Source organism: Galleria mellonella, unplaced genomic scaffold (assembly GCF_026898425.1).
Source record: "Galleria mellonella isolate WM207_F2 unplaced genomic scaffold, CSIRO_AGI_GalMel_v1 utg643, whole genome shotgun sequence".
Taxonomy (NCBI): domain Eukaryota; kingdom Metazoa; phylum Arthropoda; class Insecta; order Lepidoptera; family Pyralidae; genus Galleria; species Galleria mellonella.
This window is the reverse complement of record NW_026442135.1, coordinates 1,057,283-1,074,473: the sequence shown is the minus strand read 5'-3', so window position 1 is coordinate 1,074,473 and position 17,191 is coordinate 1,057,283. Positions and strand designations below refer to the sequence as shown.

Below are 17,191 nucleotides of genomic sequence, written 5' to 3'. Positions count from 1 at the left end.
ATGAAGACGTCATTTATCAGACATTTTACGGTCAGCACTAATAAATCTAATACCGTCTTTATGTCATCTGATTACCTATACAATTATTATAATTAACACTTAGGGCAAGTTCATACCAAAGTATAGACAGCCACTGACTATAAACAAGCGTTACAGTTTACCATTTTCCCACATACAACATACTCAACTTATCGTTCACATTATAAAACCGACAATATATTATTACGCTAAACGTAGTCAGAGGCTCTTGTGATATGGTAACGTAGATAACAATACGCAGCAGTTAATATAAAAGAGATATTGTAACTGGTTAAGACTAGAGTACTCATCATGTAAATCTGAAGTACTCCAGTTTACTACCATCAACGAGTGTTTTACTCGTTGTCAATCTCCCTTATTGACGTCTGATTTATTGTACTGCGATGATTATAATGTAGTCTTATAACCACACAGTAAGACCTGTTCAATCAGCGGCTGACTATACGTTAGTGTGAACGTGACCTTATACATTATATTTTCTAATCACACAAAAGAATACAAATTGTACGTAATTAAAAAAAATTAAACGTAATTACGCTGATATTAGAGACTTCTTTCTATCCAATTAGGGGTTACTTTTTAATAGTTTGACAAAGGTAGGTGTACAAAAAATTTATTTTGTTAATTTATAATTATTTAATGTATAGCTAGTAATATATTGACATCTTCCAAATATAATATAATTTGCATTTTTGCTTTCAGTTTAACAGTACAAACGTTTTTTTAATATATAAATTTGTTATTTAACTCTCTAGAAAAGAGGTATATTAATATATTTGTAGTAACGTTTACGCTACTGCACACATGAGAAAGATCAAGACACAGACGTTGAATGAATGAATATTTATTGTTCCCTTCAATGAAATACAAACAAAATAAATATACCAAATTATATAATACTTCATTACATAAAAGCAAAACAAAGTTGTAACAATGGACGGCCTTATCGCTAAACAGCGATCTCTTCCAGACAACCTTAGGATGCTGCCCCGTTCTGTCCCATGTGTGTGGTAGCTTAAAGGCTTCTAAAAACAATTTTATATAATAGTCCTTGTTTTAGAGATTAAAATGGCATTGATGGAGGGACGTGCAAATGTGGGCCGAAGCGCAGCCGAGGCATACACACGTGAGTCCATCAATGCCTAGTTGTGGCCAAGACTTGTATAGTACTTTTCTCAAACAATGCGCGGAAATCATAAACATAATTTTACTTTTTAAGTTCAATGACGAATAACGAACAATAATAATTTTTCACGCGCCATAATGTTCCTGTTTTTTTTTTTTTTTCAATAAACAGCTTTATATTTGCAAGCCAGTTCGAAATTTAAATAAAACCTTTTATTAGTTACCTCCTTGGTAGCCATGTATCGAAGTAAAAGGTCATTCCATTTTTAAATTACAGGACAGATATGAATTTACATAGTAATTTATCTGGCCGCTAAACACGACAGATATGGATTTTCATACAACTTTTGCCGGCCGCTGCCCGCATGTATCTGGCCAGTACGGCAATTTCGATTTATCTCGAAGAAGATTGTCAAAATAATGCTCACATTCTCAAGCATATTTGAGAAAAATATATGTTTTTTATACCATATGTAACCATTCTGAGGTAACACAGAAACTATATGGTCCTAGAATTCGACCAACCGTAATAAGAATGTTCCACTCTCAACGGTTGGCTGTACTGGCGGTTCACCGAGTGCTTTTTCACACAATTTTTTTTCAATATGAGGTCTTACGGACGATAACAGTAAAAACAATAATTTTCAAAATTTTTATCCGTCTGTATGTTTATTTTGATATCCCACAAAAACTACTGTACCAAATTGGATGCAATTTCTCTATTTATGCTCAAGTATATCTTGAAATACTTTACCTATATCTAAAAATCATAAACATAGTTGCCATCACGAGGTAGATTATAAAAAAAACTGTGATGCATTGAAAAAAAAACTTTTTCGCAACATAAATGGAAAATTGATAAATTATATTAATATAATTACATTACACGAGTGAGCAAATATTTAAAAATACATATATTCCTATTTTCTATTATTCATTATTTTATGGCAGTGTACTGTGTAACTTTTGTACAGTCAAATCCATTTTACACGTACAGTCAGCATCAAAAGTCGATGAATACTTACAATTTGCAAATCATAAACAGTTTTGCGTACATAATTAAATCAACAAGACTAGCATTTAATTAACATAGTATAAAATCAAAACTATTTGAACGTTTACAATGGCATATGTATGAGTACAGAGATTTGGATAATCTTTCATTTCTCATCAAATTTTGATGCTGACCGTACCTGCTATATTTAATATATTTTGGACTATTCGACGCTGAAGACGTCATTTCACAAACACAGCTATTTTCACATGAGAAGAGGTCATAAACAATCAGTCAAATTGTAATTGGATTGAAAAATTTGATTAATTAAATTAAATCTAAACTAAATATAATGAGGAATAGCTTTACTTTTTTGTTTGTAATGAATAATCTAAAAAAATATATACTTAAAAATTCAAATATAGAAAGCTACATTATCAGAGAGTACCATGCGTTGTATTTTATTTAAAAAAAAAAGTGTAAAGCCTGGCCGCTAGTGTAATGAAACTGAAAAAGTATTTATTTATTTTAAATAAATAAATACATTAATATTCTCCAACAAAGAATAAAACCTATGAATATTAGGCACTTATGATATATCCAAACGGTATGTTCTAAAAAAAAAATAAAGGAGAGAATACTAAACAGATTAAAATAAAAATAAAAAATCATTAGCATTTCATTTTTAAATGTTCTATCAATGAAAAAAATTCCCAAAAAAATACGAGTTATAATTCCCAAAAAAAAAACGTTAAAGAAAATTTTGGCCTACCAATTCAGCCCGTGGAGGGAAGTAGTGCGGTCTATCAGTCTTTTTGCTATACAGTGGACCCCCGGTAATCCGGCAAACATTATGCAGGGCAGTGTCGGACTATCGAATTTGTCGGATTATAGACCACTGCCTAAGACCCCTATAGTCCGGATTTTTTTACGAAAGAGTACCTTGTAATCCGACAAATTACATATCTAATGACGAGAGTCTATACTATATTATACGTACATATGTATGTACTTTGAAGTACAAATCAGACTTAATTTATGTAAGTCGAATTTAGTAAATTAAATAACAATTGAGAGCTTACGTTTTATTATAAAATTAAGCATAAATGCACATACATATCTACCAAAATAATCAAGAATTATTAATCAAAATCATGTAGTGAATACTATATCAAATTATGAAGCTTTGAAATACATATTCATCAATTTTTTTTTGTTTAAGGTTGTTATAACGCGAGATCAGAGCTTTGTCCCTCAGTCTTCTCAAAAGTAAAAGTTCGTTGTAGGATGTACCATTCTCTTCAGCCCATTGTAAACCTAGCTCAAAAGCGTTAACTGCGTCTTGATCTGTGACTTGTGGAGCAGTTGCAATCACGTCGTCGTTATCTTCCTGATCGTTTGTTGTATTATTAGAAACCTCTTTTATAATATCTTTGTCAGACATTTCAAGAAAAACATTTTCTTCTTTATCCATTCCACGGTACCAGACTTCCAAATCTTCCGGACTTATCTGTGTTTCAGTAGAGACTTGTTCTATAACTTCCGAAGTTACACTGATTTGTGGATCGTTGCTAGGAGTGGTGATTATATCTGGCCATAACTTTTTCCAAGACGATTTAATAGTTGATGACGGTAACGCACTCCACGACTGACTAAGAGCAAAAACCAAGTCTTTCATATTAAATTCTTTTAAAGTTTTTTCTATTGGTTGGTCTTTTGATACGGCTCTCAAAAGTAGGTTTTTTTTATAGTCTTGCTTAACAAACTGAATGATGTTCTGGTCCATTGGTTGAATCAGTGCAGTGCAATTTGGCGGAAGAAACATCGCAGTGATGCATTTATCCTCAGTTGTCAGTTCTTCTTCAGACGGATGACCGGGAGCGTTATCAAGAAGCAACAACGCTTTTTGAGGAAAATTATGATCTTTTAACCATTTTCTAACTTCAGGTACGAAGCATTCATCAAACCACTTTTTGAAAAGGTCTTTTGTCATCCATGCACTTTTTTGTCCGTAATAGTGTACAGGTAAATCAATGTTTTTGAATGCCCTTGGTTTATTAGATTTCCCAATGACCACCATCTTAAGCGCGTGTACCTGCAGCATTAGCACATGGTAGTATGGTTACACGCTCTTTACTCACTTTTCGTCCAGGTACGTCTTTTTCGTTACAAGAAACGAAAGTTTTGTTAGGCATCACACGCCAAAAAAGCCCTGATTCGTCTGCATTATACACCTGTGACGGGTCAAGATTAAAATCGTTCACCTTTTGCAAAAATCTTAATTTAAAGGGCTCTATGCAGGTGGCATCGTTAGAAAGTTTCTCTCCTGTAATAGTCATTAAACGTATGCCATGACGACTTTTAAAACGTTCTAGCCATCCTTTGCTGGCCATAAAATCATCTTTTTTTGTTATTTCCTTATAAAAAAACTTAGCTTTCATCGCCAACATGGGTCCCGAAATTGGTGCATGCCTGTTTCTTTCCTGAAGAAACCACATGTACAAAGCTTCTTCCACTTCTGGATGTTCAGCTTTCTTGAGTGTCTGTCTCTTGCCTGGCCCGCAGTCAGTAGTTGACACGAACTTCTTAATCTTCTCGTGGTTTTTTTTAATGTCATAAATTGTAGATCGGCCTACGCCGTATTCACTTGCTAAACTACTGAAAGTTTCATTGCGATTTAAGCGATCTAAAATATCACATTTTTCTTTAATTGTCAACGTTTTGTGCTTTCGCTTCTGGGTTTGTGACGACATTACTAGGTACTACATATACTTAATACACAATGAATAAATAGTAAACAATGAACGTACGCTAGGCCGTATCGCTATCACTAGTAGTCAAATTCAAACTAAGTAAAACAATGCATATGCGTCGAGCACAATAGCGGTGGCGCGTACGAGTTGTGACCTGTTCAAACTTGCGTGATCTATATTAGCAAAGATTGTCAAACATAATTCTGTCATGTCGGATTACAGGGGGCGCCGGATTAGACAGGGGCCGGATTATCGGGGGTCCACTGTATTGCAATATACCCTGTCAGGTCGACCTCCACGTGGTCCGCCCTGGAAACCATCGTGCTGAATTCCAGGTGTATCCATCACAGGCTAACTGACCAGTCTTTTCCTATCATCCCTCACTGGTGCCCCGCCAGCGTATACCGTTAGCGTCTGCACTAACAACAGGGCTAACCCATTCCATTATCAGACATTAAAAAAAAAAACATAATAACTCTGAATATAGTGCAGAAGCTTTTTTTTTTTTTGAATCCGAAAAATTATCTTTGGAAAACTTATTAAATTCACTGACAGAACATTCTGATGCTAATTATTTCAAGCTTTTATTATATCTTTTATATTAAGTATTTTATGTGTTCAATCCTAACTAATATCATAAGTTTGTTTGTTTGTTAGCTTGTAACGTCTTAACGGCTTAACCAGTCACTATGAAATTTGATATACACATACTATATTGGACGGAGAAGAATACAGAATGTAAGCTATTTTTTATCCCGGCAAGTAAACATACTCGAATCACGCGGACAAAGTCGCGAATAAAAGCTAGTAAATGATAAATAATTTTGCTAGTTTATGAGTTTTAAATCACCGAATATTACAATGTATTGTTATTTTAACACCCATAGTGCATGCATTTTGTTATTTCCATATTTTTCCCATAAAAATTGTCAGGTGTTCTACACGAGTAGCTCGTGGGTCAACTATAAGTCAAAAAACTTACAATGCTCTTCGAGTCCAATATAATAATGCCTTCAGGGCACTGTTGGGGCTACCTAGTCACTGTAGTGCGTCACACATGTTTGCACGGGAGCGTACGGATGATTTTTACGCAATACGACGCAAACGATTTGTTTCGCTGTTGGCTAGGGTGCGTGTTAGCTCAAACGGTGTCCTGAAGACAATTGCTGATAAAATGCACTGTCATATCCTAAAATATTGGGTGGGACAGGTTATCAATGTAAGAGCGTTATGACCGCTCATTTACTAACATAGGTTAAGTCAATTTATAACTAACAAAATGGGCCTTATGTAGTCTGATTAATTAAATATTATTATTATTATAATTATTTCAATCATCACTCTTCATAAACAAAATCGTTTTTTCCCGAATGAAAAATTACCTAAAATCCATTTTAACACGACACGACTGTGTATCTAGAACATTCATTCAACTATGTGGTAATAAATTTCAATAATATTATATCTAAAACGCTTAAAAATATTGTCGAACGATGGACGGTTTTTTTTTATTTTTTTTTTATACAACTTAGAATGGCAAACAAGCTGACGGCCCACCTGATGGAGAGTGGTAACCGTCGCCTATAGACATGAGCAGTACCATGGACATAACAGAGTGTACTGTTTCGCCCATGATACCCCCCATGCGTCGCCATTCCTGAGGACTCAGATGTTATTCCTCCGTACCCAGTAAATTCACGCCATATCCCACCCTTCAAAGCGAAACACAGCCATGCAAACACAATTGCTCCACGGTTGAAACACGAATGGGACAGAGGTACCCAAGCAATCGACTTTTGTACAAAGTCTCCCTCTGGTATGTATTACAATTAATTTATTCATTCTATAACAAAACAAACAATGACTAGACAATGCGATTTACAAAGAAAATCAACAAAAAATAAGAGTAAATAAAATATTATTGCAATAAAAATATATTATTTCTTGGCATAATTTTTCAATTTATTATATTTTAAATTGGTCAAATAATCTTTCCCTTACTTGCCATCATGTGATGGTAAGTGGTAACCGTCGCCTACACAAGCCAGAATATAAATCGTTACTGTCCTTTTAAAAGTGTATCTTTTAAATTTACTGTAAAACTGGGCATTTTCAATTGACTTCAAAAGGAGGGAGTTTTCAAATTCGGTTGTATTTTTTTTTATACCACTGAGGTGGCGAACAAGCATACGGCCCACCTGATGGTAAGTGGTTACCATAGCCTATGAACACCTGCAATACCAGGGGTATCAGGCGCGCGTTGCCGACCCTGAAGAAACCTCTCTACCCCCCTTTTGAAGAACCCCATGCTGTAGTCTCTTGGGAAAACCTTGGCAGGGAGCTCGTGTTACTTGTGTTGTTTGTTACCTCATAACTCCGTCAATTGTAGACCGATTTGAAAAATTCTTTTTTTATCTGAAAGGATATACTTAAAGATGGGTCCCATAGAAATTTTATCAATATCGGTTCAGTAATTTACTTTTTAGACTAAAATAACTGATTTTGTTACATTTAAAGTGGCTTTTTAGTAGGACTGCACTACTTAATTATTAAAAAAAAAAAAATTAAAAATAATTTACAATAATGTTTTACATCATATTTATTACTAGCTTTTGCCCGCGACTCCGTCCGCGTTTCCGTCGTTTTTCGTAAAATAAGTAGCCTATGTCCTTCCTCACGGTTCAGTGGTTTTGATGTAACAGACACATTTCCCTTCACTGCTCCGCTCCTATTGATCGTAGCGTGATGTAAAGTATACTATAACCTGCCCAGGAGTATGAAGAATAATTGTACCAAGTTTCGTTAAAATCCGTCGAGTACTTTTTGTTTCTATAACGAACATACAGACAGACAGACAAAAATTTTACTGATTGCATTTTTGGCATCAGTATCTATCACCAATCACCCCTTGATAGTTATTTTGGAAATATATTTCATGTACAGAATTGACCTCTGTACAGATTTATTATAAGTATAGAAGATAGATAGAAGAAGAAGATTATACAAGAAAGATATGTATAAAAGGATTAACAGATATTTAAGAATTTAAAAATACGATATATGAAATAATTTCATCATCATCATATCCAGCCGTTAAATGTCCACTGTCCAGTCCAATGTAGGGGGGGGGGGGGTGTCTTGCCAGTAGTTATCACGCGTGACAGAAAGATTGGCAGCCGCAGTAAGGCTTTGGAGATATTTTAAAAGGAACGCTGCTGCCCATCCCTCGCCCTTCTATAGTCGCCTCTTACGACACCCACGGGAAAGGAAGGGGTGGCCTATTCTATTCCGGGATCACACGACAAAACTTTATATTGTTAAAAAAAATCGATTGCAGTTATGGAAAAATACGTTATTATATTTAAAAACTACAAAAAGAAATTTTAATAAAATTTTTAAGGACCCCATGTACAAGTATATCCTTTCAGATAAACATAGAATTTCCCAAATTGGTTTATAATTGACGCAAATAAGAAGTAACAAAAGGAAATTGAGAACCTCCTTGTTTTTGAAGTCGGTTGAAAAAAAGACTATATCAAAAAATAAAAAAAAAATACCAACTCGTGAATTCCAGATAAAAATGTTACTCTGATATACGTTTCCATATTTGGGTGATGTTGAGATTAAACAAAATTCAACTTTTACAAAAGTATAATATATACTCGAAATTGCTACCAGCTCCTGGACTATGTTAACGAAATGAGATTCATTCCACGCCACCTTACCTTCACCTCAACGTATGCTTGTACGGAGGTCCATTAGGGCACTGGCAGTGATGACCCCATGCCTCTGATTCCTGAGTCCATAGTCAGCATCCCCGCCTATAGTCACAGTGGAGAACGAAGTAGAATTCCTTCTTTGCTGTAAAGACGGCTTGTTCCCATTCAAGAACCCATGGTCGGAAGGACTCTGGTGGCTGTTTAGTGGCTGAAAGTAGTCGCCTTGGCAGCTGGTCTCCAGCCAGTCGTGGCTATACACTTTGGTGGCTCGTAGTGGCTTGTTAATGAGCTGCTCTGACCTATACTCCTTGATTGGTTTCTTCGCGCGGGTCTTCTGGTCGGCTGATACGGTTTTTGGCTTGTATTTTTCGGCTTCGTGGATGGATTTGCTGCTTTTGCTGGCGGTTGACGGCAGGGGATGCGATTTGCTGCTGTAATAAAATTTTGCAGCGTGAAATTCTAAATTGAAAGAAGAAAATTAATAGCTGATTATTATCTATACAATTAAAATGAAAATTATGATCCCACATACACTATTGATTTTACCGGAATACCAGCGAAGGGAGGTGAGAAGGGCAGACCAGTTTTTTTTTTTATAACATGAGAGGAAAATGAGCATGCAGGTCACCTGATGATAAGTGACTACTGCCGCCCATAATCACCCAGAGCACCAAAGGCATTGCAGGTGTGCTATCGGCCTTTTAAAAAGAAATCAGTTCGCACATCGTGAGGACTTAACCAGGAATCAGACAGAATGTTTTCCGGGGATCCTCTCAAGTGGTGATCGACCTCACAGAGTCTCTATCCATAAGTTCTTTTACCTTGTATAATAGCATTTATACAGGTACCTCTGTCTTCATATATTTCAGATGCTAAACTCTGCCTCCAGTGCTGCGCTTCGGTTTGAAAATTAGGATATAGCACTTACTGGGTCCGGAAAACTACTACGATAATCCTTAGGAATGGCAACGCATAAGAACTGTCCATGATACACTTCATACATTCCCATTTCTTTGTTCAAAGTTTTGACATTCATGATGATGGTTTTTTTTTAAATGGGTGAATATGAAATAGTATATATAATATGAAAGAGCCTACGCTATCGACATACATTGGCGGGACACCAGGGAGAGATGATAGGTGAGGATGAAAGCAGATCAGTTAGCCCATCGTGACAAATTCAACAGGAATTAACCACGATGGTTTCCAGAGGTAACCGCGTGGAGATCGACCTGTAGAGTATATTGCTAGCAGTAAAACTGTTAGACCCCATTACGAACCATTTCTTTTCTCTCACATTCATGATGTTATACATGACTATGGGTGGTGTTCTCCACTGTCCATCAGTTGCGCCTTCATCTTTTTTGCCAATACAAATCACATACAAAATATACGCAATACAAGGACCATTTCCACTTTACTTACCTGTGCATTTTCTTCAGTTGACCGTTGGAGTTGGATCCCTTGGCCATGATGCTGTACAGCTTGTTCCTGTAGTCATCCACGGATACCTGCTTATCGTCCCTGAGTGGTAGCAGCACGTCTGATGGTAACGTAGGCTCGTCGCGCTCACGATGGAATCTACCAAAAGTTAATCTAATACTACCAAATGGAGCCAAGTATGTAAAAAACAACCACATATCCAAGATATCCATAAGATGTGAATACCACGCAATTATTCTAAACTCCTGATCATCTAGCTAAGATGTTCTGCATTATTATTAGGTATTATATTTATGTATTTATGTAATATTATAATATATATTAATATTTCATTTAACTGTTTATTTATAGCTTATTTCACCAGAGGGAGACTTTGTACAAAAGTCGATTGCTTGGGTACCTCTGTCCCATTCGTGTTTCAACCGTAAAGCAGTTGTGTTTGCATGGCTGTGTTTCGGTTTAAAGGGTGGGATATAGTGTGAATTTACTGGGTACAGAGGAATAACACCTGAGTCCTCAGGAATGGCAACGCATGGGGGGTATCATGTGCGAAACATGTTATGTTCATGGTACTGCTCACGTCTATAGGCGACGGTTACCACTTTCCATCAGGCAGCTTATGCAATGATTAGTATTAATAATTGTTCGTACAGCACTAGTGCACTTTAACTGACCGCTAATGACATGCTTTCCCACTGTATTGGGTTGGCTAGAAGAGATCTCTTTCAGAGACAAATCCACCCTTGCTTACAATATATATAAATATATTATATTCCAGAACACCCCGACTTCAGTTAGTATAGAAAAGTTCGTTTCCTAAATTGGCTCGATCAGGAATCGTTTCATCGTTGCTTTGTGTTAGCTATTTTCTGCGTTACTAGCTCCCAAATAACCAGTATGAATTGCAGTACGAATAGATCTTAGTCCTCAAGAATGGCAATACGTGAACTCATGCATTACCATTTACGCCATGAACGCTGTATAATATGGTGGTCGTATCATATGACCGATGGTTAATTACATGCTGTGTAAATAGAAAATACTTAAAAATTGGGTAACGGTACAATAAATGTAATTTCAAAATGGCCGCTGTCACAAGATGGCGGATTACATTATAAACATTTGTTTTAAAAAAATACTTAAACAGACTTGTTTATTTACTTACTTCCCAACATATTCATGGTCCAGCGCTCTCTCAGCGCTAAGCCTCTTCGCCGGATTGAAGACAAGGAGTCTTTGGACGAGGTCAGCCGCGTCGCGTGGGGCACAGGAGAGCAGTGCGGTTAATGAAGTTCCACCACTGGCAGAGGCCGCCTGCTCCCGTATTAATGAGGAACCGTAACCGCTGCATACTGCTGATATGTCTGCAGGACAATATATAAATCCTTACAAATATTATAAAATATAAAGCTGAGATTGGTTTTTTGCTACCTCTTAGCGCTTTAATGGCTCACAACCAAATAACACATGTAAGCCAAAATTCATTACGAAATTTATTATTTCAGGTGCTGGAGGATATAGGCTATTTTCATCCCGGTCAATCCTGTGTATCAAACAAACAAAATGTGTGTCCAACCATTGAGTGTAAAACATTGTCAATATTTTACTGAACTACGTGTTATCTTGCGGAAGTCTGAAATTGCTTGATTTAGAGTCGTGTAGAGACACGTGTCGCAACATGTGCGTGAACTAGATAACTGTTGAATGTTGACAACTAATATGGAAAGTCGTAGAACTTCTATTGATAACGAAAGTAGTCGGCCTCTACGAGGTCCCGCCTGGAACTATCGCGGTATTTTCCTGATGAATTCGTCTCAATGAGCCAGCTGACTTGACTTCATCCTTGTCTATCATCCTTCACTAGTGCCCCGCCAGCGTATACCGATTTGGCTGGATTACCATTTTGATTCCACCCATTGAAAAGAGAAAACATTCCCTTCTCACTTATACGAGGTATATAACTTTAGATCTAACAAAACTAAACGAGTTCTAAGTTACCTTCAGAAGATGGTTTAGGCAGCGCCGCCATGATCCTCTCCACCTGATTTACAGTAGAAGTGCCAGGGAATAGGGGTTTCCCGGTCAACATCTCCCCCAGTATGCAGCCCAGAGACCACATATCAATGCCTTTAGTGTAGCTATAAAGAACAAATTCTTATGGATAAATGATTCTTAACAACCCAAAATGTTTTCTATAATATTTGGAATGGCAACCAACTTGAAGAAAAATGGTAACCATCATTTTGACTAGGTACACAATATAATTCGCTGTGATGTCCCGGCAAAGAATAGGCCATCGTTTCCCGTGGGCATCGTAAGAGGCGACTATGAGAGCTTATGATGGAGGGATGAGCAGCAGCGTCCCTCTCAAAACATCACCAAATGTCAAACTGCAGTTGCCAATTCGCCAGCCAAGCGGGGCAACTACTGGCAAAACCCTTTTTGAATGAATGAATGAATGAATATACTTTATTTGCATTTTACAATATAGGAAATAAGCAAGGCAATTTACAAACACAACGATACAATTGTATAAGTACAGTAAGGCGGTCTTATTGCTGAGAGCGATCTTTTCAAGACAATCTTAAGGTAATGGACTAATTGTTGTACAAGTAGGTATGATAGTGCTGTATAATTAAAAAAGCATCTTTTGCAAATTAAAAATATATGAAAATTATATACATATATACACACATACATATATATATATATATATATATATATATAGTGGGGACTACGCTCAGCAGTGGACAATTAACGGCTGATACAACAACACAATATAATATCAATCACGGTTCATTATCAGTCCAATCTTGGTCTAGAAAAATATTATCATGTAAAAATATGTGATCCTTGGTGATTACTGATCATTAGTGACTATGGATCCAACTTTTCGTGCATCTCCATTCATTCGTGCTCGATAGATACCTTTCGTAATTCTTCTTTCAACCATCCTTATGTCCATTTCATTGCTGGACATAAGTATCCCCCATAAGGGGAGTTTTGCCAGTATTTGTTAAGCTTGATAAGTGGGTTGGCAACCACAGTTAGGCTTCCCTTAGTCGCCTCTTACGACACCCACGAGAAAGGAAGGGGTGGACCATTCTATGCCGGGACCACACGGCGATTACATTTACATTTCACAATACTTACTTCTTGCTGGCAATGAGTATCTCAGGTGCACGGTACCACCGCGTTGCTACGTAGTCCGTGAGGCACGGGTCTGCTCCATCTTCTCCACCGGAATACATACTGGACACGGAGCGTGCCAATCCAAAGTCGGCTAGCTTCACTCTGATTGAATTATAATACATTAATATTAAACTATAGTATGGATACACTGCACTACGACCTAACCCTAATTGTGGGGAAGAGGGGGGGGGGGGGGGAAGATTGTTAGTAACGGGGTTTAACAACCCACCCGCAAAGCAGGTCGACTTCTTTGCGGTTCCTCCTGGAAACCATCGTGATTGGTTTATTGTTGAATTTGTCACTAATTTAATAATATATAAATAATTTAATGAATAATGAAAATAATTAAAAAATATTAGTAATGAAGACGTTAGGCTTTATTGTAATATACCTATCGTGTCAGGTCGATTTCCACGCTATCCAGCTTTGGAAACCATCCTGGTTCATTTTTGATAAATTCGTTACGTTGAGCCAACTGATCTGCTTTATCATTACCTACCATCCTTCACAGGGGGGTAAGGGATTGTTAGTACTGCGAACTATCAGTCCCATTGCTAACAATATACCTATTCAGGTCGACCTCCACGTAGTCCCCCTAGAAACTATCGTGTTAAATTCCAGGTGTATTGGAATATAAATAAAAAATATCGATGGGCTACCTGACCTGACTTTTTATTCTCACCTATCATCTCTCACTGGCGCCCCGCCAGCGTACACCGTAAACGTAAGCGGAGTTACCATTCCATTATCATCCAAAATATACCGATAGAGCAAGTAGGGCTTCCATGCAGACTGCAATTAACTGTCTCAATGAAATATTTTGGTGAAGCGCATCCCAAAATCAATAGTGTAACTTTCAAGACATCTAAGAGTACATTATGTGCTTACTCGAAGTGGTCAGCCCCCTCCACCCCCCCAAATACGTGAGGTAAATACGAAATTGTTTACCTGCAAGCACTGTCTATAAGCACATTACTTGGCTTCTGATCTCTATGTATCACATTGCCAGAGTGTATGTACTTGGTCGCTTTCAGCATCTGATACATAATGTACCGCTTGTGTATGTCTTTCAATATGTTCCCACGTTTGATCACATTGTGCAGATCCGTCTCCATGTATTCGAAGCCGAGGTAGATGTCTCGGTTGTTTAGTGCTCTGAAATTAATTATATATTAGGATACCAAAAATGGCCATGTAGAGATTAAAATTGTCATTTTACTCAAATCATATTAGACTGCCTTGTCCTACAGACATCATTATAACACTGTGTATTAGATCATTAAATACAACTCCCTCACAGATATATGACTTTAATTATAATAATAATATGCATTACTAGCATACTTACATTCTGCATCTGTGTTGTGTGTATGTATATGTGTGTACATGTGTATGTGTGTGTACTGTGTTTGTGTACTTGTGTGTTGCAATTAAGTATGTATAATAAAACAACAATGTTTTTTTATTTTAATTTCATAACTTTAGTAGACTTTTATTAAATACATCTAAATATTATATAAGTATGAATATTTTTATACTAACATAGAAATTATAAAATTTGAGTTTACAGGTACCTACTAACCATTGCTAGTATAAATTTATTTTTTTTACTAGCAACATTCTTCACAATAAATCAAAAAGTCCCTAGAGAATAGTAAGCAATGCTAAACATTATTTCTGAGTTTTTAAATAAAATTTGCTACAGGAATTTCTTAATATTTCAATTCATACCTATGTATACTGTGTAGCTTCACAATATTGGGATGATTGCGGAACGATTGGAGGAATATGATCTCTCTGAATGTCCTCTGTGCATCAGTCTGGTTCCGGAATGCATCAAATATTTTTTTTATTGCCACCACATCCTTCGTCTTCTTATCTACAGCCTTCCACACTATGCCATATGCACCTTTGCCCAATCTTTTTTTTACATCAAACCTCTTTAATATATGTTCGTCGATTTCCGACATATTCTTTTCAGGACTCTTTTTCTGAGTTTGCTTCTGTGAACCATCTTTCTTACGGTCTTCCTTCTTAACGGTTTGTTGACTGTGGTTCATTTGAGATTATTTAATAGAGCAACAGAATCTTAAGCTATTCGACTGCCGAAATCGGAACTAAAATTGAATATTACCTTATAATATTTACATACCGAGCATGCAGCGTACGTCGGTAAGGCATACTGCGATTTGCAGATAAAATGTAAATTTCAGTCAATAACTCTACTGATTTGAATAGAATGCCCGAGCGTGACACCGATCATTTTAAAATATTGATTATTTATGCTAAGCAACCGTAAATAGATCAATAGCACTCGATGTCCTATTTGAAAAAATTGTCATTACACCCAAACTACTTTAACTGAATAATAAATGAATGTTATAAATGTACTTACCAGAAATAACAATAGATACACTTTTCATATGACATATTTATTGAATACACAACTTAATATTCGTATTTCAGTTGATATTGGATAAAATATGTACTCAATGATTTGCAATCCACCGAGTTTCATTTGTTTACGGCGGTGCCCAATTCAAACAAACGGCAGTAACCATGGAAACCGCAAATGTCAACTTTAGTAATGTGACAACAATAAATAATTTGTTTAATCGATATATCGTGACTCTATTTGAATTTTAATAAACTGGCGTCTAGAATTTATTCAATAGTTATTAACCTCTGATAATTTATGACATACCGTAGTAAAATTATTAGTATTCACAACATAGGTATACTTTCTTATTTTACTTCATACGTATTTGCCTATGAAATTAATAAAAAAATATTTATTAATTTAAAATTACTTACTATTTATATTTAAATAACTATGAAAATTTTATTTAATTAAAGATTGTATCCTATAAAAAATCCGACTTCAAACATAACAATACGAGTTATTTTGATTTAATTAGTAATAATTAATACATTAAATTTGCATGCCAAATACGTCAATTTTAATAAAAAAAAAAACAATTGATAATTTGATTGTATATCATTTATATATTGTATTAGTTTGTATATTCAGATAAAAAAAAATATCCAAATCGGATTAGAACTTGTCGGTACTCTGTCGAGTTATGAGGTAACAAACAAAAAACGACTGAATCAAGAAGTTCCTTCTGTTTAAGTGAACCGAAGTCGGTTGAAAAGTGTTCTCCAAACTATAATATTCTGATTTTTCAATCACCAGACAACGAACATCTGTGATAATCTGAAACATCTAGACCCAACTAGAATACCAACTTAGGGCTCATGTAATAAATTAATGACAACGTACTTTTGTCGACACATTTCTATAATAATTAATATTAGATATACCTAACAGTCTGCATAATTATTTATATTACAAAGATATATACTCTTTATTCTATTTATATACTTATATGAATAAATTCCAAATCTGTACATAAAAAATACCACATTTTGTATAACGAAGAGTTTATTAACATTAATGAAATTTTACAAAAACGAATATATCTCGAGTTCCAAAACGCTACATCATCCATCATACAAATTACCTACAATAAGTAGGCAATAAAAATTCCCTTTAATATTAATTCGTTGAGCTACCTATATTTTATTATCGTAGTAAAATTTTATTTGTCAATGAATACTACAGTTTAAACACATTCAGTAGTTAATTATATTAGTCATAAATGTTTCAATAAGTATCAACTTGAAGTAGTTTAATATTTTAAGTAGCAAATAAAAAAATATCAGCTAATTGAGTTATTATAGTTATTTTTAGACTTAGTATTTCTCAACACAATTAATCTTATTCAAATTTATCTGTCAATCAAACTTTCTATTAATAGACAGAAAAAAATACAAATAATTACATCTAATGGGAAATAAACCAAGATCCATTTATTTATAACTTTTGTACAACTAAATATATTTTTTTACAAATGTTGTAATTC

General features: G+C 35.5%; 3 protein-coding genes across 3 annotated transcripts; all 3 read right to left on the bottom strand.

The window, feature by feature from the left end:
- Positions 1-3,329: 3,329 nt before the first annotated feature.
- LOC128201909 (jerky protein homolog-like) lies at positions 3,330-4,238 on the bottom strand. The gene has a single exon (XM_052900289.1). The coding sequence runs from the start codon at positions 4,236-4,238 to the stop codon at positions 3,330-3,332; it is 909 nt and encodes a 302-aa protein (XP_052756249.1).
- A 1-nt stretch (position 4,239) lies between these two features.
- On the bottom strand, positions 4,240-4,911 carry LOC128201908 (jerky protein homolog-like). The gene has a single exon (XM_052900288.1). It carries the CDS (start codon positions 4,909-4,911, stop codon positions 4,240-4,242), a length of 672 nt encoding a protein of 223 aa, XP_052756248.1.
- A 2,555-nt stretch (positions 4,912-7,466) lies between these two features.
- On the bottom strand, positions 7,467-15,970 carry LOC113511176 (extracellular signal-regulated kinase 2). Its single transcript, XM_026894786.3, has 8 exons — positions 15,661-15,970; positions 14,997-15,382; positions 14,214-14,420; positions 13,227-13,367; positions 12,072-12,211; positions 11,239-11,437; positions 10,056-10,211; positions 7,467-9,061 (listed from the first exon to the last, which is right to left on the bottom strand). The coding sequence occupies exons 2-8, from the start codon at positions 15,323-15,325 to the stop codon at positions 8,644-8,646; spliced, it is 1,590 nt and encodes a 529-aa protein (XP_026750587.3). The 5' UTR covers positions 15,326-15,382; positions 15,661-15,970; the 3' UTR covers positions 7,467-8,643.
- Between the last annotated feature and the right edge of the window lie 1,221 nt (positions 15,971-17,191).